This window comes from Parus major, chromosome 1A (assembly GCF_001522545.3).
Source record: "Parus major isolate Abel chromosome 1A, Parus_major1.1, whole genome shotgun sequence".
NCBI lineage: Eukaryota > Metazoa > Chordata > Aves > Passeriformes > Paridae > Parus > Parus major.
Window position 1 is genome coordinate 3,512,546 of NC_031773.1, and position 24,184 is coordinate 3,536,729.

Consider the following 24,184-nt stretch of genomic DNA (forward strand, 5'->3'; position numbering starts at 1 on the left):
CAAAGTCAGCATTTCAGAACTTTGCTCAAAATGCTGCATAAACCTGAGCTGTTTCCTTGAACTTGTCTCAGAGAAGGGAAGAACTTGTGTCCGTACCTGTGCAGGCTGTTCTCAGGAGGAAACAAGCAGGAAGAAAATGAAGAATCTGAGCAGCTTCCTGGTTTTGTTCCTCATTTCTGGAGTGGGAGGCTTTGATCTGGTTATTGATGACATCCCAGATGTGAGTATTTGGAGGGAGGGCCCAGGTCTCCCGTCCTTGCTGAAGCCTGGACGGAAGCGGCCGTGGGAGCAGAACTGGGTCACTGCTTCACAATTCTCTTCTACTTTTAGCTGCAAAGTTTTCTGATAATTGGTCTTTATTTGTCATTTGTAATGCTGGTGTTTTTTAATATTATTGAAGCTTATTATTATTGTTGTTATTTAATATTATTAAAGGGAGAGTGTGAGCCTAAGTCCAAATTTCATTGCAAGCAGGTTTCATATTCTTCAGTGTTGCCTTTTCTGGTGTGGTTTTTAATCTTTAAACATTTAAGTGGGCTTCTGTACTCAGATCTTCAGCATATTTTATACCCTGTTTCCCTGGAATAAGCAGAAACAGGGCACCTAGGCATCTTTGTGGATGGAGCCTCCTGTGTGGAACACTGTGAACTTCAGCAAAGCTTTGTATGGAATTGGGCTTTTGTTAACAGGAATTCAAATATAGAGTGAATATCCTATTGACTTCACATTCCTCAGCAGAGGGATGAGAGAATTTATAAAAGAGACCATCATTTTTTGGCATAACACAATGATAAAAAGAAGCATAGTTATAGCTTTGACTCTGAAACTGAGTCTAAATTTAAAGCCCTAGGCTCAGGTGAACTTAGATTTGGTGTCTACACCCATTTCCACACTGTAGTTTTGAAATATTTCTGTGAAGTCAGCAGGGATTATATGAGGTTTTCTTTTCCTTTGCAGGATTAATAAAAATCTTCAGTGAGCTGGGATATCCTATTTTTCCTTATTTTTACAGCCATTTTCTTGACTCAATGAGATTTTAAAACTGGGTTTATAATTCCCAGAAAGAATATTCAACACCTGTGGTTCTTTCTAATTGTAGATGCCTTATCAATTTAACATCACTGTGCTTAAACAATTTAAATTAATTTTGTACAAACCTTTGTGTGTATGCTATCACATAAGTTAGAAAGGAATTCATGCACTTAAACTTCTTTATTGCTATAAATTAAGCTCATAACAAAATTTAATTAAGAGTATTACTGTGGTGTGACCCACACTTCTAAATGAATCAGTGCACTTGTAAAAGACCTGATGTTCTTTTGCTGTCATTGGGAGGAATTTAGTTCTCAGGTATATTGGTGTAAAACCAGGGAGAATTTCTACTGGTTTGAGCAGAAATTCTCTGAACTTCCTTTGAATAAGATCAGTGTCTGAAATGCTGTAGTTTCCATGGCTAGACCCATCGTGGTGATAATCCTCTTGCTCTTTATGGTCATTTCATGTTAAATATTACTCCTTGTTTCAGAAGGAAAGGCTGTAAAATGATGGTAAAGGTCATGATTTTACAGGAGTTTATAGAGCTGGTTGGCCACTGAGGGAAGCTGAATGTGTGAGGATTTTGGACCGAAATGGTTTGTGCTTCTGCTCCCCATTAGCATCCAGGGGAGGTAAATCCCCTTTGGAACTCTCCTGAAAAGTGCTAACCAATAATAAATCAAGTGATAAATCAAACAGTAAGGCAGCAGCAACTCTTTCTTCTTCTCCCTCCTCTAGGAAGTGGAAAACCTGATTGATCTGGAAATTGATGGATTTCCCTCAAGCTCCAAGGCGAGAAAGGGCAGGTACCAGGTACAGTACCCAGAAATGCTCCAGAGGAGGGAGGCCAGAATGGCTGGGAGCTCTCTCCAGGTGTCTTTCTCCATGTCCAGGGTTGTGAGTGTACAATCATGTGGGACCAGCTGGTTTTCATAGGCATTGAGACTTCCATATCTCTGGCTGGGACAAGAACTGCTGCTCTCCCTTAAGCACAACAAGGCTTTGTTCTGTACCTGTGCTCCTGAGGGGATAAACAGTGGAGATATTTGTCTAACTTCATGTCTGGGGAAAATCCCATTGAAATAGGTGAGGTTTTTCCATGAGAAAATGGAGAAGGACTTCAGACACTGGCACATGTAGGCTGTAAACATTCAGTCCATTCATATTTAACTCTGGACAAAGAGTGACACTCAGTGATGAGCTGGTGGCACCTGAGATCTGGGAAGAAAATTTGTTTCCAGCACACTGATGGGTCGCAGATTATTTTAGTTTGTTGGCTTGTAAGACATTTAGAGCAGCATTGCAAGAGTTTTTCTGTGTTTTACACAGTAGCAATTAATGATAATACTCATGAAATCAGTTGTTTGAATGTATTAATTTTTCATTACACTGCATGAAAGAAATGATCAGAGTGGACCTTGCACCAGGCTCTGCTGCTGCTTTTCTTGAGCTTGCTCAGTGTAGTGAAAACGAAAGATCCTCTTGAGTAGTGTTGGATTTCCCAGAGTCTTTGAAATAACACACAGGCAAAACTGATTTTCCTTTATCCTAAGGCTTTGGATGGAACTTATTGATACCTAAAGCCTGCATAACAGTGGAAGAAAATGGCAGATTTTAGCATGAATATGAATCAAGACTTCTCACACTTGCCAGTCCAGTATTTAAATAATTGAATCATGATCTAAACAGAAATTCCTTCCAGCTGCACTTCTCCAGGGAATCATTACCTTCCAATGTATCAGTATCAGTGCCATTTATATTATGTTGACTCTGTTCCCAAAATTTCTGGATACATAGAGGCAGAGACATATGCATGCAGTAATTTACAATTCTACTGCTGGTTTAATTATACCAGTTATTACTTTTATTCCCATACATTATTTCCCATCCTTTACCTATAAAATAAATCTTTGCAAACCAGTAGAACTAAGATCTCAGCTACTCCTATATTAGTCGAGTTGCAATAAAATAAAATAAATGAGATAAAACTGAACTGTGCAAATCATCTTGAGACAGCAGCTCTTGGCCAGCAGCAGGAACACAGATATTTACTGTTCATCACTTCAGGAAGGCTGTCTCCCAAATTATTTTTTCAGCACTATGCTTTTCTGCAAAGAGTTCACCTGTTACTGGCAACAAGACAACAGATCTCCCTGCAGCCCCTATTGATTGGCTCTAAATACAGAGGATGGTTTTCTAGGTACAGATAAGGTATTCTGCTATCTTGCTCCTGAGTAATTCCCAAAATGCTGTGCCTCAGGTGTGTGAATGGTCCTCGTGACCACAGCAGCAGTGTTCCATGGGCTGGAATGCAGGTGACCTTGTGAACCTCTGTATGGTGGTGCACAGCTGTTATCTCTGTTTTGGAGATAGATAAAGTGTCTAGACCTGTGAGGCACCCTGTGAGGTGGGATGTTCTGCAACACATCCCCCAGATCTGGGTCCTGGTCTCTGGCTGCCCAGAGGTGGGTGAGATCACACCTTTTACACCTTTTTCCTTACTGTTCTGCCTGTCTGGTTTCCCCTCCAAGAGCAGCAGCACAGGAGGGATACAGGGAAAGAGATAGGGTGGAATGATAGAATCATGGTGCAGCTTGGGTTGGCAGGGACTTTAAAGCTCGTCTCATTCCAACCTCTCTGCCATGAGGAGGAACACCTTCCACACCTTCCACTATCCCAGGTTGCTCCAAGCCCCATCCAGCCTGGCCTTGAACACTTCCAGAGATGGGGCAGCCACAACTTCTCTGGACATCCTGTGCCAGGACCTCACCACCCTCACACTGAAGAATCTCTTCCTAAATCAGCTGGTTGGAGACTCCCCCAGCTCCCAGGGGTAAATGTAACCAGACAAGGATCCATCTGCAGCACCGTGAAGACAAGCTCTGCCAAGTCTTAGGTCTGAAATTTCTCTTCTTGCATCTCCCTGAGGATCCCCTGAAAGGAGTGTGAAGAGGCTGCAATGGATTGTGTTAAAAACTGCTTAGGAAATTACAGAAAAATAAGTGAATTATGAGAGAATAGCACCTCAAAGAACTGGAAGGGCATTCCAGGTAGATCATAGAATCACAGAAACATGGAATGGTTTGGGTTGGAATGGACCTGAAAGGTCATCTGATTCCAACCCTCTGCCATGGGCAAGCACACCTTCCAGTAGACAAGGTTGCTTCAAGCCCTGTCCAGCTTGGCCTTGAACACTTGAAGATCACACCTTCTTTCTAGTTTCTTATGTCAAGCATCTTCTTTTCAACATTTTTCGTGCCCCAGTAGAAAAGACATTTCTGTCAAATGCAGAACATTTGTGATTCTGCTCTCCTTATTTTACTAAATGGCTGCAATGTCCATGCACAGTGATTTGAACAAAGATCACTGTGAAGTGTTGAATATCCATATCCTGCACAGGTTTCAGGAGAAGATGCATCTCAGAATCTGAAGACAGAGCCCAGCATCTGTCCTTCAAACAGTTCCTGAAGCACATGCTGTCTTCATTCTGATTAGCAATTTGGCATGCATGAGATATGGCTCAATATCCTGTTTTTATGCAGTGATCAACAGGTGTGGATGTGATTTAAAAGCAAAGATCAGCCATGAATCCTCATGCTGGAAATAGCAGGAGTCTCAGGTACCACAGAAGTCCCCATTCTCAATGATCACATCAGCACTCAGACCTGTAGGTCTGAGTAGGATCTTCAAGGCCAGGTTGGATGGGGCTTAGAGTAACCTGATCTAGTGGAGTGTCCCTGCCCATGGCAAGGGAGGTGGAACTAAAGGATCTTTTGGGTCCCTTCCAACCCAAACTATTCTGTGCTTCTGTGTTTCTTTGGTTCTGGGGTTCAGGTGCCTGAAGATAAAGGTACAGCTCTGTCCTCCTGACCTGCTGGAGTGGCTGCCCTCTGCAGCCTCTGAGTTCCCAGGTCTGGCCCAGCCCATGTCTGATCTCTAACAACAGCCATGGGAGTCACGACATGTACCAGTGATAAACTCCTTCTCCTTCAGCTACCTCCTATTCTCCACCAAGAGCTATCAGGAGGGAAACCTGGGCATCCTGAAAGCTTTAACCACCATTCCTAAAGTGGGTCAGGAGCTCTAAGCTGAGAACCAGAAAAGTATCCCAATAAAACAAAACCCCTGTGCTCTAAGGTCTCAGTCTTCATCTTCCCAAAATTAAATTTGTTTCAGTTAATGTTGGTTTAATCTTAATTTGTATTCAAGATGTTGATGTTCCCTATGCCAAAGGTATGTGTGGGGCCAAAAATCACTCTTCTTGGTCTGGTCCTTTATCAGGTGTGACAGTCCAGTTCACTGTGCAGTGAAGTTTGTGGGGTGTAACAGGATCAGTCCATCAGGCTTCACAGAGGGTCCCTAGAGAGCCATAAACTTCCATATCCTGTAATCCCAGTCTGAATGGTTCAGGTAGTGCCTCAGAGCTAAAAAATTAAAACCTGCATTTGTTCTCAGGCAGGCAGAAATCCTGCAGTCTCTCCATCCACCTTTAAAGCATCCTTAAAATCATGTCTTTGAAATGAACTGGCTATGACATCATTATCTCTTATACAGCACAAGATTTCCCTAGAACAGTATATTAATTAGCTTCAAATGAACTTAACAATTGCAGAGCAATCTTCCAGTGCATCATGGGATTAAAGCTATTTTTATGAGCATCTTCTGTGGTTTTGGGTCCTCTTGACCCTGGAGAGCTAAGATGGCCTAGCTGTGATGATAATATGAAAGTAGATCTCTGCTTTAAAAAGTTGCATCTAGGTGAGCCAAATTCTCTTTCAGGGGGTTAATATCAATATTCCTTATGAGAGGGAGATTTTTTGGGGGGAATTAAACAGAATTATTGGAATGGCCACAAGATGTCAGCACCTTGCCATAGAAATTTCCAAATGGAGCAATTCATAGGGCAGTGGGGAAACCACAACCATTAACAGGCAATTTCGTCTAAGTAATGCATGCATAATTAACTTCCATAGGCACAAGCATGTAAATGTAATATCGATTACACAATGGGTTTTTTAATTCATGCATATTGTATATAATACATAAATATTTTCTAATGTAAATGGCAATAAAGTGAGCTAAAGAAGTCTGGGGTTTGCGGTTTTTCCACTTTTCATGGATAAACAAAGAGAACTTTTCTGTTAAAAACAAGGGTGTCTGAGGATGACTTTCTGTCAGCGTGATATGCTTTCATGGAAAATGTTTTTCTAGAAGAGGATGTTTTCTTTAAAAAAAAAAAAGAAAGAAAGAGGAAGAAAGCTGTCCTGTTTGTGAAAGGTTCTGAGGCACAGCTGGGAAATCACATGCTCCAACATCCCATGTAGAAATACATGAAATAAGACAAAAGGAATATTCACACTTTGTCTGGGAACTCAAACTAATTCTCATTCATGTCCAAAGGGCAACAGAGCTGGGTAAGAGTCTGGTGCACAAGTCTGAGGAGGAGAAGTAGCTGAGGGAGCTGGGGAAGGGGCTCATCCTGGAGAAAAGGGGGATCAGGGGGACCTTGTGGCTCTGCACAACTCCCTGCCAGGAGGGGACAGCCAGGTGGGAGTCAGGCTTTGCTCCCAGGGCACAGGGACAGGACATGAAGAAATGGCCTCAAGTTGTGCCAGGAGAGGTTTAGGGTGAACATTGGGGAACAATTCTTCCATGAAAGGGTTGTCAGGAATTGCAACAGGCTTCCCATGGAAGTGCTGGAGTCACTATTGCTGGAAATATTCAAAAAAGCATGTAAAAAGTAAATGTTTGGTGACCCTGGGAGTGCTGGGTTAATGGCTGGACCTGATCTTAGATATTTTTTCCAAATGTAGTGGTTCTGTGATTCCCTATGACCTTATGATTCATAATCTTAGAAAGCAATTTTTAGATCCGTCTTGAAACAACCAGTCGGTGTTCTTAGCTTTGCTGAATATTCCTTCCATATTTTTCTTTTCCAGCGGAGCACATCTGACTGGGGGTATGATGGAGATCTGGTGAGTATTTTTCTTCCTCTGTGATAAATAATACTGAACAAAGTGATTTTCTGGTTAACCATTTTTTGGAAATCAATCCCTCTGTTTGTTCAGCTCCTTGTTTTTACTGCCGGTTGGGTATTAACCTATTTTCTTTAAACAGAGAGATGTTTGCACAATACTGTTGATGCATCTGCTCTTGGAGGGAGAAGGGTATGGTAAATATGAAGAAATAAGCATCAAAAGTGATTAGACAATGTCTTAATAAAACACTTAAATACTGTTATCCCCCTGCTGTGGTTTAACCATTTACAACACTAGGTCAGTAACCAATGCTTCCAGTCTCCTCTGTTAAGGACTTTGATTGAAAATGTGAGCTCTCTCCTCCTCATTATATGATGTTCAGGATTACTGTGTAGCTTTCCATGCTGGATTGCACTCACAGATTCATTCCAAGGACTGGTTGCATGGTGAAAAGCAAGGAAAACATTCCTGCTTTAAAAATATCCTCTTTCAGCTGAAATATTATGATGAACTATTTTCACATGAATATCCTGCCATAATTTCCAGGTAAAACATGGAGATGTCCTGAGCTTGAGCTCATGTCCCCTCTAGCTGCCATATCATGAGGAGTAGCATTTAAAAAGTAGCACTGAGACAAAAAAAAAAAAAAAGATTGATATTGTCCTTTAGCACATTTTTTCCAGTGGCACCCTAAATTTATAGAGTGATTTTGTCAAATGCAGGTGGAGGATGATGACAAGATAGGTCTTTACAGCTACAAGGTTCAGTCCACCATCACGTCTCGGCTGGCCAACACAATGATCCAAGCCAAGATGGTGAACAACGCAAAGCGGCCACAGCCCATCATGTTTGACGTGCAAGTCCCTAAAGGAGCTTTCATTGACAACTTTACCATGTAAGTCGTGGTCAGGTACCAGCCTTGTCTTCTGGAAGCCTTCAGCAGGCTGGGAAGGAAGTATTTGTAAATGAAAAAAGCTCTTATTCTCTCCAGGTTCAGTATAATTTTTGCAGGCTTTCTCAAGAGGTTTATACCATCAGTGTGTCTGTCTGTCCAGGTCTTCCTCTCCAGTAATTATTGAGCCGTTGGTCATTATCTATAAAAATGGACAAAAGTCTCAAATAGACTAAGCCCCCACCTTATCAGATCAAAGGAGAGAGACCCAAATCAGAGCCCTCACTGAACAGAAGCTGTCCTGGTTCATTATCCATTCAGACAGGCAGCTTGCTGGTCAGGAGATGTCCTGATCCATGTTCCAAACCAACTATGATACCAGGAACTGCCTTCCCTGCCCAAACCATGGGGAAAGTGTGAAGGAGGTGGAGGAGAGCAGATCCTCCTCAAAGCACAATGGTGCTGGCTACTTGAAATAAAAATCAGATAGGGAAAAAGACAGAGCTCTAGTGAAAATCAGAATTCATTACTTTGGGGTTAAGCAAGAACCTTGTTGTTCCATTTCCCACCAGCTTAGATTTCACTGATGTAAACTGAAGAAACAGTCCTCAATTGTAAAGTTTCTTTTGCAAGCTGACTGTGCTTCTCTCTCCTAGGGATATCAATGGTATCACATTCACCAGCCATATTCGGGAAAAATCTGAAGCCAGAAAAATGTATGCTCAAGCAAAAGCCAAAGGCAAAGCTGCTGGAATAGTCAGGTATAAACACTCTGGCATATGGATTTTGTACTGAACTTACTCACAGGAGAACTGAGATGATCCATCCCAGGAGGCAATAGTTGAGGGGGAATCCTGGAAAGGAAAATGCTTACTTACAGTTGCTCTGATATTTAATTGTCACAGACTTAAACTGTGTTTCAGCTTTCAGGTTGCTAAAACACCCTGTGCTAACAGACAACTGCAGCTCCCTGGCAGAGGCCACAGTTAGAATCAAACCCTCAATCTAAACCAAAGTGAAAAGAAGCTTTTTCTTCTCCTTGTATTTTCACAAAATAACCCCACTGATGACTTCTCAGGAGCAATGCCTTGGATATGGAAAACTTCCAAACCGAAGTGAATGTGCCCCCAGGAATGAGGATCCAGTTCCAGCTTCACTACCATGAAATGATCCGAAGGAAGCTGAGCTCCTACGAGCACGTCATCTCTGTGAAGCCAGGACGCCTGGCCAAGCACATGGAGGTAAAGCAGAGCTGGGGTGTGTAGGAAGAACCCCACAGGTGAATCCTTGCTGAGAAAGTGCCCATGTTTTTCAGGGAGGTGTCCCTGCCCATGGCAGGGGGCTTGGAACTGGATGAACTTCAGGATCCTTTCCAACCCAAATCACAAATTTTAAGACAAATCATGGTTGTGGAGAGACAACCAGAGATCATCAGCTCCCATAGGACAGTACCTCATGAAGCTGGAGTTTTTGTCAAAAGCACTGTTCCAAATAAATAGCAAGTATTGTTTGTTCAAGACAAGTTTACACAAGAGTATAAAAATGTCAAAGCTTGTTTGCCCAACTGCTTCTGACGTGAGTCAGTCACGATTCAGGAGATTCTCAGCTGTGTTTATCATTGGGGACCGGACATATTTGTTCCTCACTAGACCAGGTTGCTCCAAACCCTCTCCAACCTGGCCTTGAACACTTCCAGGGATGGGGCAGCTCTCCACAATGAATGTCCTCCCTTCCTGCCTTTAGGTGGATGTCCGCATCATTGAGCCGCAGGGACTGCGCTACGTGCATGTTCCCAATTCACTCGGAGATCATTTTGATGGAATCACCACCATCTCCAAGGGAGAGAAAAAGGTAACCAGTCACAGACTGGAAATAGCACAAAATCTTCAGTTTTCATACTTACTCTACACAGTCCTGGCAATTTTTTTGTACCTGCTGGAAGCATGCAAAAATGTGGCAAAACTGTCTTTAATTCCATAGTAATATGCCAGGCAGTATTGCTTCCTGATATTCAAATTCACCCCCATTCATAGTTTAGCAAATTATTTCAGAGATACTGTGTGTCTATATTAAGTCTTATCTTCTCAGGCAATTTCAAGTTATCCACTTAAAACAGAAGAAAAATGCCATAATGTCTGCATGCTCAATCACACAACTAATGAAAATGTTTTCTTCCACTCAATTCACAGACAAATGGCAATCCTCTTTGTTTGGGGAAAAATGTCAATTAGAAACCTATTAAAAATATTGATAAAATTATGGATAGTTTCAGTTAGCAAAATGTTAATAATGTGTTGCTTGATAGAAATGGTTTGCACGCTCTAGTTGAAATATTTGGTGCTGTAGATGAGTCATGTGATTTGTGTCACAGTTGCTACTACTGAATCAACATATCCAGGCAAACCTTAGTGCTGTTTTTCTTCTGAAGTGACAAAGTCCATTTTCCACAAATAATGAAAGCAGGAAAGTGTTCAGTGGAATCAGGAATTTCATGAAGATGTGAAGTTTCTGTGTCAATCATCCCCCTCTCACACAACACCTGGCTGACCGATGATCTCTCCTCATCTCAAGGCTCATGTTTCTTTCAAGCCAACAATGGCTCAACAACGAAAATGCCCCAAGTGCTCGTCCACGGCTGTGGATGGAAATTTTGTGGTGCAGTACGATGTGAACAGAGAAACCACGGGGGGAGAACTGGAAGTAAGTGTGGCTGCTCAGCTGGGACCAGAGAACTGTAAATAAAGGAATTGCTGTCCTTCAGCAAAATGTGCTAAACTTCATCCTTCAGGGGAATAAGCATGAGGACGAGCTCTGTATCCAATTGAAAGAACAGAGGGATTTTAAGTGGGCAGAATGGATTTACTTAATTTATGACTAAGACATGGGCTTACATATAGTAGGAGAAGATTCCTGTCATGTCCAAAAGCCAATGTCTTTATACCTGGCAGCACTCTGGTGATTTAATGTAGAATCAGAGGATGGAATCATTGGATGTTGTACCAATATATCACAAGGAGACAACCAGAACATCACTATTTTTATGTTAACATGAAGCTGAGTTATGAGGTTGAATTATTACAGGAAGAACAGTCTTTTTCAAAGTATTTTTCATTCCTCCCTATGCTAGGGCATGGAAGTGGTCTGAGAACCAGGCTCTGCTTTTATTGAGTAAAAATGGTTTAAGGCTGCAGAGATGTGCAGAGCTGTAAGTTAGAACTGGCCAATAAGGAAGAGAAGAAAGACAATAAGGAAAAATATTTAGCTCATTAAGAAAATAAGAATTTTCTGCTCTGTCACTGTCTTGAGTTTTCTGAAATATTTTCTACAGCTCATTTCATTATGATTTTTTATTTTATTTTGCAGATTTTTAATGGTTATTTTATTCACTTCTTTGCTCCGGAAAATCTTGATCCACTGCCCAAAAACATTTTATTTGTTATAGATGTCAGTGGCTCAATGTGGGGACTAAAAATGAAACAAGTAAGTGTTTGACCTCTGTTACAAAATGAGCAGTCTGCCAACTTTCCCCAAGTGCTTTACCATTTGCTTTTGTAGCACACTGGCATGTAAAATTACCAGTTTAATTTGGAGAATATTTGGAATCAAGGACTTAATGGTTTTACCCCATTATTTATAATGTTTCTTCCATGACTAAAGGAAGAGGTGGTGCCAGATTTTAACTCTAAATATAAATTTTAATGGACAGATCACAAAATATTCTGCAAAGGCTCTGACCCCTTTTTCTCTAATGCTCCATACTGAATCCTGGGAAAGTCTCAATGGGGATACTACATCCCTGCTTTCCAAACATGGATGAATTGTTGACAGCCCTCTGAAGACCACTAAGGATTGTTTAGACAACATAACCCATAAAGGGGAAAAAATGTTAAAATATGATATTTTAGTCTGCAAGAGAAAATGCTTCAAGAAAGATAATCAGCCTCCAAATATGCAAACAATTGTTCTGAAATGGAAACTCATCAACTGCCTTTCATGCTCAGCCAGGGTAGAATAAGATGGAATCAGATGGATTTGCAGCAGGAGGGGTTTATGTTATATATTAGGGGAAACTCTGTAGGTCTGAGTGAGGAGTTTAGGAGATTGCATATCATGTGTCATTGAAAGGTTTTAAGAACTGACTAGACAAACATTAGCTGGGGATCATCCAGGTATATTTGAATTTCCTTGAGAGCACAATAGTAAGGTTTGGCAGATTGCTTCCTTGGGGAAATCAGTGCTGCAAAACTGGGATACAGGTAAATTGTCACTTGTTTAAATCACACATCTTCAAAGAGATGTTACCCAGCATTGCAGACAGAGCTAAGTCTCCTGAGCTGATCTGAGCAGTTGCTCTCTCCTGAACCACAAATGTCTCTCTCTTTCATTTCACTCTGTGTTAGCAGGAGTTAAACAAGTTGAGCCACATGAATTTATCCTTCCTAATTGCAATTTTTCTGTTTCTTTGGTGAAAAATTTGATATTATGTAAGAAGTGGAAAAAAAAAAGAGATATTTGGATAGCAGATGCTAATTTGGATTTGAGTGCTCATGTGCTTATTCCTCAGAGGCTAATATTTGCCTGTGGTTACAAGTTAAGAAGAGGTTTTCTTCAGCAGAAAGCCTGAACCTGTCTTCTCTTAAACTTCTCAGACCATCGAGGCCATGAAGGCAATATTGAGTGAGCTCCGTGCTGGTGACCAGTTCTCCCTGATCGACTTCAACCACAACGTCCGCTGCTGGAGAGACAATCTGGTCTCAGCCACCCCATCGCAGGTGGAAGATGCTAAGAAGTACATCCAGACAATCCATCCCAACGGGGGTATGAGGTTCTGATTGCAGGGTGCTCACAGAAGCTGCTTATCACAGGAGTGGGTACCTCAGACAGCCTTCAGACTGCAGAGTAGTCCTAAACAAAAGAGTCTGATTCCCAAAACAGGAAAAGCATGCCTAAAGAAGAGCAAAAGTTGCAGTTTATTGTACTGGGGGATGGAATGGCATTTCCTTCTAGATAGAACTCACACCACAGAGCAGCTGACTTTAATCTATCTTACTTCCCACCTCAGAGATCCCAGATATCATTGAAAGATCAAGTCCATCTCATAAGCCTGGATAAACAGGCCAATTAAATATTCCCTAAGCAGGGAATTCATAATCACATGCCCTGGGCTGACAGCCAGCTGAACATGAGCCAGCAGTGTGCCCAGGTGGCCAGGAAAGCCAGTGGTGTCCTGGCTTGGACACTTGTGTGGCCAGCAGGACCAGGCTAGTGACGCTCCCCCTGTGCTGGGCACTGCTGAGGCCACACCTCGAGTGCCGTGCTCAGTTTTGGGTCCCTTGCGACAGGAAAGACATTGAGGGGCTGGAGCATGTCCAGAGAAGGGTAATGGAGCTGGGGAAGGACCACAAGTCCTACAAGGAATTTAAGGACATGGTTTAGTGGTAGACTGGGGTTAATGGCTGGACTAATCTTAGAGGTTATTTCCAACATTAATGATTTAATGGTTCTATGAGCTACTAAATGCCATGTGGGAAAACTGTTTATCCTTTTTGTGCCTTCATCCTCTGTCTGATAAACAAGGACAGATGTAGCTTTTGCAGCTGTACAGGTCTTTGGAAGGGGCCTATGATTATTTTAGTCTGCCTCTTCACTCTTTGAAGTGCAGTTCTAGATGGGCTATTCAGTTATTTGTGCATCAATAGTGTGGAGAGACTCTCCCTAATATCAGAGCCTTCTGGTGCTGTGGTACCTTCATCTCCAGAAGTTTTCACTACAATGAACATGAAGTTACAGACCTGTCCAAAATCATCAGTGTGCTTGGAGTTGGAAGCCAGGCTGGATAAATGAGTGACTGACTTGGTTACCCCAAAAGAATTGACACATAAGCTTAGAGATCAGCTCCCATCCAGCAAAGCCAGTTTAAATGCAGCATTTTATTATCATCTTGTCTCTGGAGCTGCTGATTTTTTTCTTTCTTGACAAAGAAAATACCTATTTTCTGACTGCTCAGCCTTCAGATTTCTGCTCCTCTCATCCTGATTTCTTACTCTGCTCCTTCTGTGACACAAATCAAACCTCAGATAAGCTCAGCAAACATACACCTCTTCTTGTCCAAGGAATGGGCTGATGGCCAGAAAAGAAGGTTTCCATGCTCTCATTCAATCAGCTGCCTGCAAACCCAGTAATTCTTCCCACACCAAATAGTTCCCAACACTACAAAGGGTCACACTGGAATTAATGAGGGGGAGTGGAGGGGCCTCATGAAGACAACAGCCTGGGATGAAAAAGGGAACCAGAGTGCAGAAAGGTGTACCTAAACATCAGAGAGGTGTTTTGCTGCCTTGATCTCATCTCTTGTCCCTCTTTACTAGAATCTTAGAACTGATCTGGATTCAACAAGTTGGGGTTTTTTTTCTTCATTGTGTCTTTGACAGGCACAAATATCAATGAAGCTCTTCTCCGAGCCACTTTCATCCTGAACGAAGCCAAAAGTTTAGGCATGTTGGACCCAAACTCAGTTTCCATGATTGTATTGGTGTCTGATGGAGACCCGACAGTAGGTAAGGATCCTGCTTTGGGTGAGAACAAAGGCTGGTGGGGTAAGACCAAGAAAAGCAACAAATAGACAATTTGTCAGTAAGTTTAAAAATTTCCATTAATCTTTTTTCCAATGGCTTGTGCTGCCCTTTTGCCAAGTGCTAAAAGTGCCACAGGGCTTTGCACAGAAGCTTTTGAAAGATGAGCAGCCTGTTATGCAGGTTATGACTTTTTTGCAAATTACAGAGGTGCACAAGTCCTGTAGGACAGGTAATCAAAATAGCCTTAGAGAAATTGGGCTTTTGAACAATCTGGTCTAGTGGAAAGCATCCCTGGCCATAGCAGGGAGGTTGGAATTGGATGATCTTTAAGGTTCCTTTCAACAGAAACCATTCTATGATCCTATGATTGTACAAAAATTTCCTCTTCCTGTGACTTTAGCTCACACAGATCTATGCAATCACAAGCATAACATGAAAATCAGGAGAAAAGAGTGGAAAGGAAATTAATTTGGATTGGATTTGGTACAGGTCAAAGCAATTGCTGACTTGAAGATGTCAGCTCCAAAAAGTCTGCCATTAAAAATAAGTCTGAAAATAAAACAAGTTCCATTGATGACATAGAATGTCTTAAGTATGAGAAACGAAGTAAAGTCTTCATGAAGATGTCTTAATCTGCAGAGAGCTTCAGTCACTAATTCTGGGAGAACTCTCGATGTGCTACAATTTCAAATTCCCTAGGAAGTTACTAAGAGCCCCGGATATACAAAGGAAATGCATCAGATACCAAAAAACATGTCCAAAAGGATTGTCTTCAGTGCAAACACTTTGTTAATCACTGTCCAAGAGAAGCTCAAACTTTGCTGTAGGCAATGGAAATTTGGCATTGAGCTTGCTGTCTAGATTTCCCTAATATCCAGAGAGAACCAGAGACACAGGGAGAGCAGGAACCTGCTCACCTTGATGGAAACTTTTCTGTTGCTCAGGTGAATGTCACCCTTTCTGTGTCTCCAAGGTGAGCTGAAGCTGACAACAATCCAGAAGAACGTGAAGCAGAGCATGAAGGATGAATTCTCTCTCTTCTGCCTCGGGATTGGGTTTGACGTAGATTACGATTTCCTGCAGAGAATCGCAACCGACAACCGTGGCATGGCCCAAAGGATTTTTGGAAATCAGGAGACTTCTCTCCAAATGAAGGTGAGCTTCTGCCTCATTGCCTCTTAAACTCTCCTGTTCTGTTCACAGCTGTAAATCCACTAGCAAAAAGTTCTCAAAATCCATAATTTCTTCTGGAGAGTCCTGCAAAATATCAATCATATTTCAGCTTAAGCAGTCCTAGTTACAGTTTTAATAATATTTATAGCACATTCTTTACTTTCCTGTCTAGGATTAGTATTCTATAAAACAGCCTTAACTATAAAAAAATATTTTCTGAATTAAAATTAAGGCCTGGATGTTACTTTTGGCCATTTCATCACTAACCAAAACCCAAGATATAAATGTTAAATGATAATCCAGACTTAGCCAATGTAAGAAGTTCAGCTCTAGCTCTGGCTCCAAATCAATGAGCAGGAATTCCTGCTGATCAAACTCTGACATCCTTATACTGTTACTGTTCCCTGATTTCACCATCTGTACAATAATTAGGTGGAAAGTAGCTGTTTGTCTTACACAGTAGCCCAGAGCTGACCATCCTGAGAAGGGATTCAGGCCCACACACGTCTGTGCTCAAGACTTTTAGGTCTAGGAAGAGCACAGCCCATGGACTTCTGACCATCCTTTGACTTTCACAAGACTTGGTGCAGATATTCTTGCTGTACCCCCTTAAAAATGTGCCAAGTATGAAGTCTGCATTCTATGAGATGAGGAAATTCCCTCTTGCTCATTAGAGCTCCAGGCTTTATCATCTGTAGTCCTTTCAGTAAGAGTGGCCTGTGCAAGAGAGTCACTTCATGTACAACAAACTCACTTCTCTGTCTCCTTCCCTCTCAGAATTTCTACAACCAGGTCTCCACCCCGCTCCTGAAGAAGATTCAGTTCAACTACCCCCAGGAGTCAGTGTCAGATGTCACCCAGAGCAGCTTCCACAACTACTTTGGTGGCTCAGAAATAGTAGTGGCTGGGAAGGTTGACACAGAAAACCTGCAGCACTTGGAGAGCGTCGTCACAGCGACTGCAGTGAGTGAAGGTGTCCCTGGATAACTGCTCGGGGCATTTGGGCTGGTCCATTCCCTCCTGTGTACAGTCTCCCTGCTGAGAGTTAACCAGCAGAGGGTTTTGTCTGCTTGAGTTCCTGTTGGGAGCATGGGGAAACTCATGGAGAGTTTGTCCAATACTGTTCCACAACAGCTTCAAGTGCAGCCAGGAATAGTCACTCCCTGCTCTCTGCAGCCTGACAGAGGAACTTCCTTCTAATAAATGTACCAAAAAGATTAAATCTAGACAAAAGTATGGATTTTCCTTCATGCCTTGTGGAGATGCAGGAGTGATCCCCTAGGGCAACTTCTTTCATGACTGAAATTCCCACCATCAGGGAGTTCAAGCTGGTGGATCTACAGCATATCAAGTCCTAGCACTGCCTTTTTCTGTGTGATGAGATTTTCCCCACATTTTCAGGACTGTTCTTCCAGGTGGAGTGGGTTGGGATGGGAATATTAAATCCAGACCTTTCTTTCTGAGGAGGAATGGAATTATCTGCACTCTTACAGTGCTTGGGTGTTTGTTGGAAAAAAAAACCAAACATCTCCAGTATTTTTTTCCTGCCAAAACACAGTGCAGGCCAAGGGTCTGTGTGAGAAAGTAGAATTTTGTTTGTGTTCTTCAGTGGAATTGGATGTAAAAAAGCCTGAGGGGAGGATTATAGAGCTCTGTCATGATCCTCTTCTTTTGGCATGAGTTAGTACCTCTTGGGCTACTGCTAACAACTCATTGAACTACTTTAATCCACTGCCACAGAAGTGTCTTTAACAAAAGGACATCCTGCTACATTTCCCCTCTCATTGTAGTCAGGCCAATGGGACTTTTTGATCTAGAAGTGACCAAGGGCAGAGCCAGAGTGGTTCCTTAACCCCAGCCAAGAGAGGAATTCAAGGCACCCCATTCTCCTGGCTCCTGTCCCTCATCTTTGTCTCTCTCTGACTGCACAGGCAAATGCAGAGCTCGTCATGGAAACCCTGAGAGATGTTGAAGAGCTGGATGGATTCATGAAGAAGGACAAGTTTGCAGATCCTGAATTCACAAGGAAGCTGTGGGCCTATCTGACTGTCAACCAGATGATGGCAGAGAGGTGAGGAGAAATGTGCTCAAACAGGCCTGCCTGTGGGGCTGAGGGAATGAAATGATGGAGATTTACCTCATGGACCCCAAGTGAGAGTCATGTAGCAGTTCAGGATTAATCCTCTCAGCCTTTCCTCTTGCAACACCTCTTGGCTCTGTGACCCCTCCATGACAGAATTGCCATGGCAGCTGCCATGTAGAGCTGCTAACTGGGAGTTCTGCTTCTGTTCCCCCCCAGAAATGCAGCCCCCACTGCAGCTTTGAAGAGGAACATCACCAAATCCATCCTGCAGATGTCTCTGGACCATCACATCGTCACCCCCTTCACGGCCATGCTGATTGAGAATGCTGAAAAGGATGAGATAATGCTGGCAGACCAGCCCAAAGACCCCAGAAAAGGCTGCTGCCAAGGTCAGTGCTTCACTCTGCCCATTACTGTGTCTCTCTTGTTGTGTGAAAACAGCCTCTGGTCTGAATTAGGGACACAAGGAAGAAGATACTGGCCAAGGAAGAGATTTGACCTGTGCAATCTTCAGCCCTGCTGGTGTCCCTCAGCTCCTGTTTCCCCTTACTCCTCTTCACAGCAGGGTCAGCAGATGTTAATGTCAGCCCAGTATATTAAAACCAAGTTTCACGGATTGTTTTAGGTAATGTTGTTTCATGAACTGAATGGGAGAGAGACAGGACAAGTTACTTTCTCCTGTCTCCACCATAGCAAAGGCAGAGAGAGCTCTAGTGCAAAGGAACACGATCAAAGATAATAAATGCTTGCACTTCTTTGAAACCTTTATTCACATGGGTCATCCCAGAGCATGCAGGAAGAGTCCTGCCTTTGTCAGGCACCTCAAACTCAGGACACAAGTCAACAAAGTTTTAATCATATGCTGAATTTTTAAAAGTCAGCTTTTTTCTTGGCAAAACACTTCAGCCCTTACATTGGAGACTGTGCTAAGGTGGGGGCTGCTCTCATGAGTGAGAGATAAAAAGCCAGGTTCCATTTTTTCACTGATAGCTTACGGTGAGCTATCTACCCTCATAAGTCATATTTCATTGGTGAAGACACTGGAGCAAATCCAACCTTATGTCATTACACAAATCCCCTGTAAATGGTGCTGCACCTGCTTTCCATTGGTATAACATCAGGCTTTGATCTACTGCAGTGTTCTAAAAATTACACCATTACATATGTCAGCACTTACAGAGCCCTAATTGTGACTGTCATCTAACAGGTACTCTGGGATTAACTCCAAATGCACCCAATAACAACAAAGGGATCCCAGCCTGGGCCAATGTCACAGCTGTGCCAGTCAGCTTCATGCCTGAGCAAAGGAGCCCACCTGTGTCCTCCCTGAGCATCAACAGAGGTAAAACCTACAGCGTTTCTCTGCCAAGGGACACCAGACACATCAGCACTCATCACCTAATGACTCACCACCATCCCTAGAAGTGTTTTAAACCAGGCTGGATGGGCATTTGAGCAGCCTGGTCCAATGGAAGGTGTGCCTGCCCCTGGTCTTTAAAGTCCTTTCCGATAAAAGCTTTATCTTTATAAATTATGGAGTAATTTTGATTTTGAATAGATGAAGCTGTAAAAATATGCTGTAAGCTACAAGGATGAAGCTATTTTGGATCCTAATAGGATCTAAAGTATCTAAGTGACCTCCTGGTCTGCTGTGTGCTTCCCTGAGGCTGGGGCTGTTTGCTGAGCTTAACTTTAGCTTCTCTGCAGTAGCAAAGTTACCTCCATTGTAAATGACAGATGAAAGCTATTGTAGAGTTACTGCTGCTGTAAATGGCAGATAAATGTTCTGTGGTAGATAAAAATCTCTGAGTGCTGCTGGTGTCTGATGGATCCTGTTAATTCTTGGGCCTTTGCCACAGTTTAGTGGCAGTTTATTTGAGCAAGCCAGCTGTGAGAACCACTGCCCATAAACATGGTGTTACTACAATAACTCTGTGTGTGATGTGTGTATTTATGTAGTGATTACACAAAGAGCTCTCAAACTCCTTCTCAGGGAAATCTCAGCTGCCACCAACCCAGCAGGAGCTTTGCACTGCAAGACAGGACTGGAAGCAGCTGCCTTCAGTGATGGGTGCAGGTGTTTATCTCATGTGAGGCAAATTTTAAAGGACATATGAATTTCTGAGGGGCCCAATTCTGTCAGGTTGCTAAATATACTGTGAGAACAGGTCCTGGATTGTATTCCTCAGTGGGATTAGTGGGCAGGATGTGCCTTTACCTGGCATCATTATGGTTCACTGCATTTGGCAGCTCTCAAACCAGGAATGTCATTTCCTTCCCTTAAACCAGGAATTGTATGAGGAGGAAGTGTCTGAGGGGCTTTTGTGAGCAGCATCTGAGAACTTTTTTGGCTACCTTAGGGGTGGAAAGTGCCCTCATTTTACTATGAGGAGTCCCAAAAAGTGCTTCAAAATCCTTTTGAATAGCTCTCCCCTCTAGGGCAGGTGCTGACCTGCTTCTCACACTTGTTTGTTTTCCATGTTTCAGTGGACAATGACCCACATTTCATCATACACCTGCCCAAGAGCCAAAGGAACATCTGCTTCAATATCAACTCGGAGCCTGGGAAGATCCTAAACTTGGTTTCTGATCCTGGCACTGGTAAGGGAGTAAAACATGGTTTATTTTACAGCACAAATTTTTTCTCTTGTGTCTGAAAGGTATTTGGAGGGTCCAAGGGAATTGCCTACAGGGGGGACTGTGTGCTGGCAGGACTGTGACCAGCAAGCTGAGGAAAATGGTTATTTCCACATCTGGAGTATCGTGTCCAGTTTGGGCCTAGCCAGTACAAGAGAGATGTTGACAAACCGAAAATCACTGGACTGAATTCAGTGGTGGCCACCAAGATGATTTTGGGGCTGGAGCAGAGGACAGAGAGGGACAGGCTGAGACAGCTGGGTTTGACCAGAAAAAGAAAGAAAAGAAGTAATGTATCTGTGGTGGGTCTTGTTGCTGTTCTCAACTACATGATCTGAAGGTGAAGGTGAAGCCTTGCGCATCTCTATGGTGCAGATCTAAGAGACAAGAAGCTACAGAGATGAGGTACAACAGGTGAAACTCAAGAAAACCTTTTCACTGTGAGGATACCCAAACACAGGGACCAACCCCACCATGAAACCATGTCCCCAAGCATCACATCCACAGATTTTTGGAACATTTTTAGGGATGGCGACTCCACCATTTCCCTGGGCTGCCTGTTCCAGTGACCACTCTTTCAGTGAAGAAACTTCCCTAATATCAAATCTAAACCTTCCATGGCACAGCCTGAGGCCATTTCATCTTATCCTATGCATCCCTTACACTAGGCCTGAAGGGATTTTGCTCCTACTCCTAGCAAGATTTAACAGCAATTCCCTGTTTATTGTTTTTATGATTATTGTGCTAAATGATTGAACAATAGCATCAGGAAGCAATTTACTATATTATTCTCTTCTCTTGGCTGGAAAAATTGGAAAAACTGGTGTTCAGAGGGGTTCCTGTTTCTGCTGATCCCATGGTGCTCCCTGTTGAGATCAAAACTCCAAGTTTCCAGGCAGTGCTTTAAGACTGAGGCAACATTTCTTTCTCTGCTCTTCACAGGAGTTGTGGTCAATGGGCAGCTCGTCGGGGCCAAGAAAGCAGAGAATAACAAACTCAACACATACTTTGGCAAAATTGGGTTTTATTTCAAAAAGAAAGGCCTGAAAGTGGAGATCACCACAGAAACAATAACACTGAAAGATGGCTCTTATGCCATCACACTGACCTGGGCTGACACAGGGCACATCATTCGGAAACAGTGAGTTGATTGTTTTTTACCTGCTCTCACCTAATTCTATTTGAGATACCCTCAGGGCTCCTGCCATGCCATGACTCACATCATCCAGGAGAGCTTCCCCTGCAGATTAACAACTGTCAGCCATGCTGGACGCCCTACAACCCTGTTTAGGCAACAGGACCACATCCAAAATGTGCATTCACTGTAGAAAGAGGTTAAATTTGTAGGGGAAATTATGTTGCCTTATGGGGGTGAAGTGTCTGTTAATTAGGCATTTCCTGCCAGAACTCTGGGTACCACTCCCAAGACTCAGGGTTTTTCATGGATCCTCTGACATATCTGCCATCCCTGTGGGATTGTTCTGGATGCCTGAGAGCATCTCAAGGGGCTGAGAGCTGTTGTGTGAACTGACCCTGCCCTTTGGTCCCTCTCTGCCAGGCTCCTCATATCTGTGAAGAAAGAAAGCAACGTTACCATCACCGTGGGGGAGGAGATGTCCTTCATGGTTTTGCTGCACCGTGTGTGGAAGAAACACCCAGTGAATGTTGACTTCCTGGGAATCTATATTCCCCCTGAAAACCAGTTCTCTCCTGCAGCCCATGGGCTGATAGGTAAAGGCTGGGGGTGGGAGTGGAAATGGTGGGACACTAGGGGAAGGGGTTTTGCTAGATCCTGGAGGGAATTTTATAGAAGCATAGGCATAAAATATCCTGAGTTGGAAGGGACCCACAAGGAGTCTAACTCTTGCACAGGACACTTCCAAGAATTCTGCCATGTGCCTGACAGCATTTTCCAAATGCTCCTCAGCTCTGGTTTGGTGCTGTGACCACTTCCTGGGGAGCCCGTTCCAGTGTCCAACCACTCCCTGGGTGAAAAACCTTCCCCTAATACTCAGCCTAAACATCCCCATGGCACATCTTCATGCTGTTAATTTGTTGGTGACTGTGTCCTGATGGAAAAGGTGTGGAAATTATTCAAAAAGAGAAGAGGGGAACTCCTGTAATGTTCTGGAAGTTCCAAGGACATTGTGGAACATCAAGGACCAGGAGATTATTCTTTATTCCAGCTGGGGAGGATGTTTTGAAAACACACCTGACTAGGTGACATTGAGATGGGACTTTCCCTGCCTGGCTAAACTGCTGCATATTGAACATGAAAAGATCAAAACAAACTCCTCAAAACTTTCTGAGATTTCTGTGCAAACATCTGTAATCAGCTCTTCCCTAAATGACAACCCTTTCTGGCAGTGGTATAAAACAAAAGCAAGGCCTCAGTTCATAAGATAAATCAACTTGCTCAGTCCTGGACCCACGCAGAGCTCACTTTGAGGAGCAGAGGTTGTTCTCCCAATTAGTGAGAGACAGAGTGCCCTGTGATCCATGCAGGATTGGTTTGCCTGCTGGAGCTGGTTTGATTTTCCTAAAGTGCCTGGCAGCAGCTGACATGGAGCTTCAAAGGTCAGGACACACAAACAGCTTTAAACCTCTCCCTGACCAGGTCAGTTTGTGTCTGAACCAGAAGTGTCAATCCACCACCAAACACCAGGGCAAGCTCCAGAGAAACCACAAGCCATCATGGAAGTGAAAGGCAACAAGTTCACTGTTACCAGGTAGGAATCATGTGCTTTATTGCTCTCTTTCTAAATCAGTTCTGTCCTGAGTGCTGCCCAGCATCTGACCCTGGACAGGTTTGAAAAATGCCTGGAACCCCCCAGAATAGGCCCATGAGGTCACAAAGCTGTAATATTAATTGTGTTTTGTGGTTATTTCCACTTCCTGTGGGTGGGAGACACATCTCCCCACTTTGGCAGAGCAGCACCAATATTGAGCAGGATGCCCAATGTCTCCTTGCCTATTTGCCAAGCTGTGACCTTGCTTTGGGTGTCCTCCCTGCAGGGGTGTGCAGAAGGACTACAGGACAGACCGTGTGCTGGGGACTGACGTGCCGTGCTGGTTTGTGCACAACAGCGGCAAAGGCTTCATCGATGGCCACTACAGGGACTACCTTGTCCCCCACCTCTACAGCTTCATGAAGAAACCCTGAATGTTCATTTAGCTCAAAAAATTCCCACCTGCTCCTTCATGCCCAAACAACTCCTCTGAGCAGCAGCTGTCAGCCTGTCACACCAGGGTGACTGGAGGCGACCCCACCACTGTTTGCTTTGTTTTATCAGTGTTTCAAAGACATGTAAACTCCCTTTTCTGCTGAGAAATGAAATCTGTAATAAAGTGACACGCTGGGTTGGAGGAGGTGTCTTCCTCTTGCCTTGTCTGATTTAATGGGCTGTAACTCCATTAAAAATTTGTACTATTTTCTAATAATCATTTCATAGAGGTGTAACAGTGTTGTGGCTCCTGCAATGTGGATAACACACATGACCAGATTTAATTCGTATTTAATATTTACACCTTTGTGTTTCCAGACTGCTGGGAAAATGTAAGCTCATACAATGTTGGAGTGGGCAAATGAAGGACGTGCATTAAGTAAAGGAAATTTAACAGAAAAGGAATGTGGGTCTGGAATGGGTATCATGAGCAGTCTCCAGTATTTAAAGATGGATTAACCAGTGGTGAGGAGGGTCCTTGAAGTAATTGTTGTTATATTGGCAAGAAATTAATTAGATGAGTCTCAGACAGCTTCCAGCCTTTTTGTGAAAATTCAAAATCAGAATGGGGCTTCATGCAGATACAA

The 24,184-nt window shown here is 43.1% G+C and overlaps 1 protein-coding gene across 1 annotated transcript; it reads left to right on the plus strand.

Moving 5' to 3' along the window:
- On the plus strand, nt 1-23,772 carry ITIH2 (inter-alpha-trypsin inhibitor heavy chain 2). The gene is made up of 21 exons (XM_015628358.3): nt 1-220; nt 1,774-1,848; nt 6,975-7,010; nt 7,736-7,908; nt 8,562-8,666; nt 8,984-9,146; nt 9,649-9,756; nt 10,477-10,605; nt 11,269-11,385; nt 12,555-12,723; nt 14,337-14,462; nt 15,454-15,635; nt 16,431-16,616; nt 17,585-17,724; nt 17,953-18,125; nt 18,944-19,078; nt 20,224-20,337; nt 21,316-21,514; nt 21,932-22,104; nt 22,991-23,102; nt 23,389-23,772. Exons 1-21 carry the CDS (start codon nt 137-139, stop codon nt 23,534-23,536), a joined length of 2,847 nt encoding a protein of 948 aa, XP_015483844.1. The 5' UTR covers nt 1-136; the 3' UTR covers nt 23,537-23,772.
- Nucleotides 23,773-24,184: the final 412 nt, after the last annotated feature.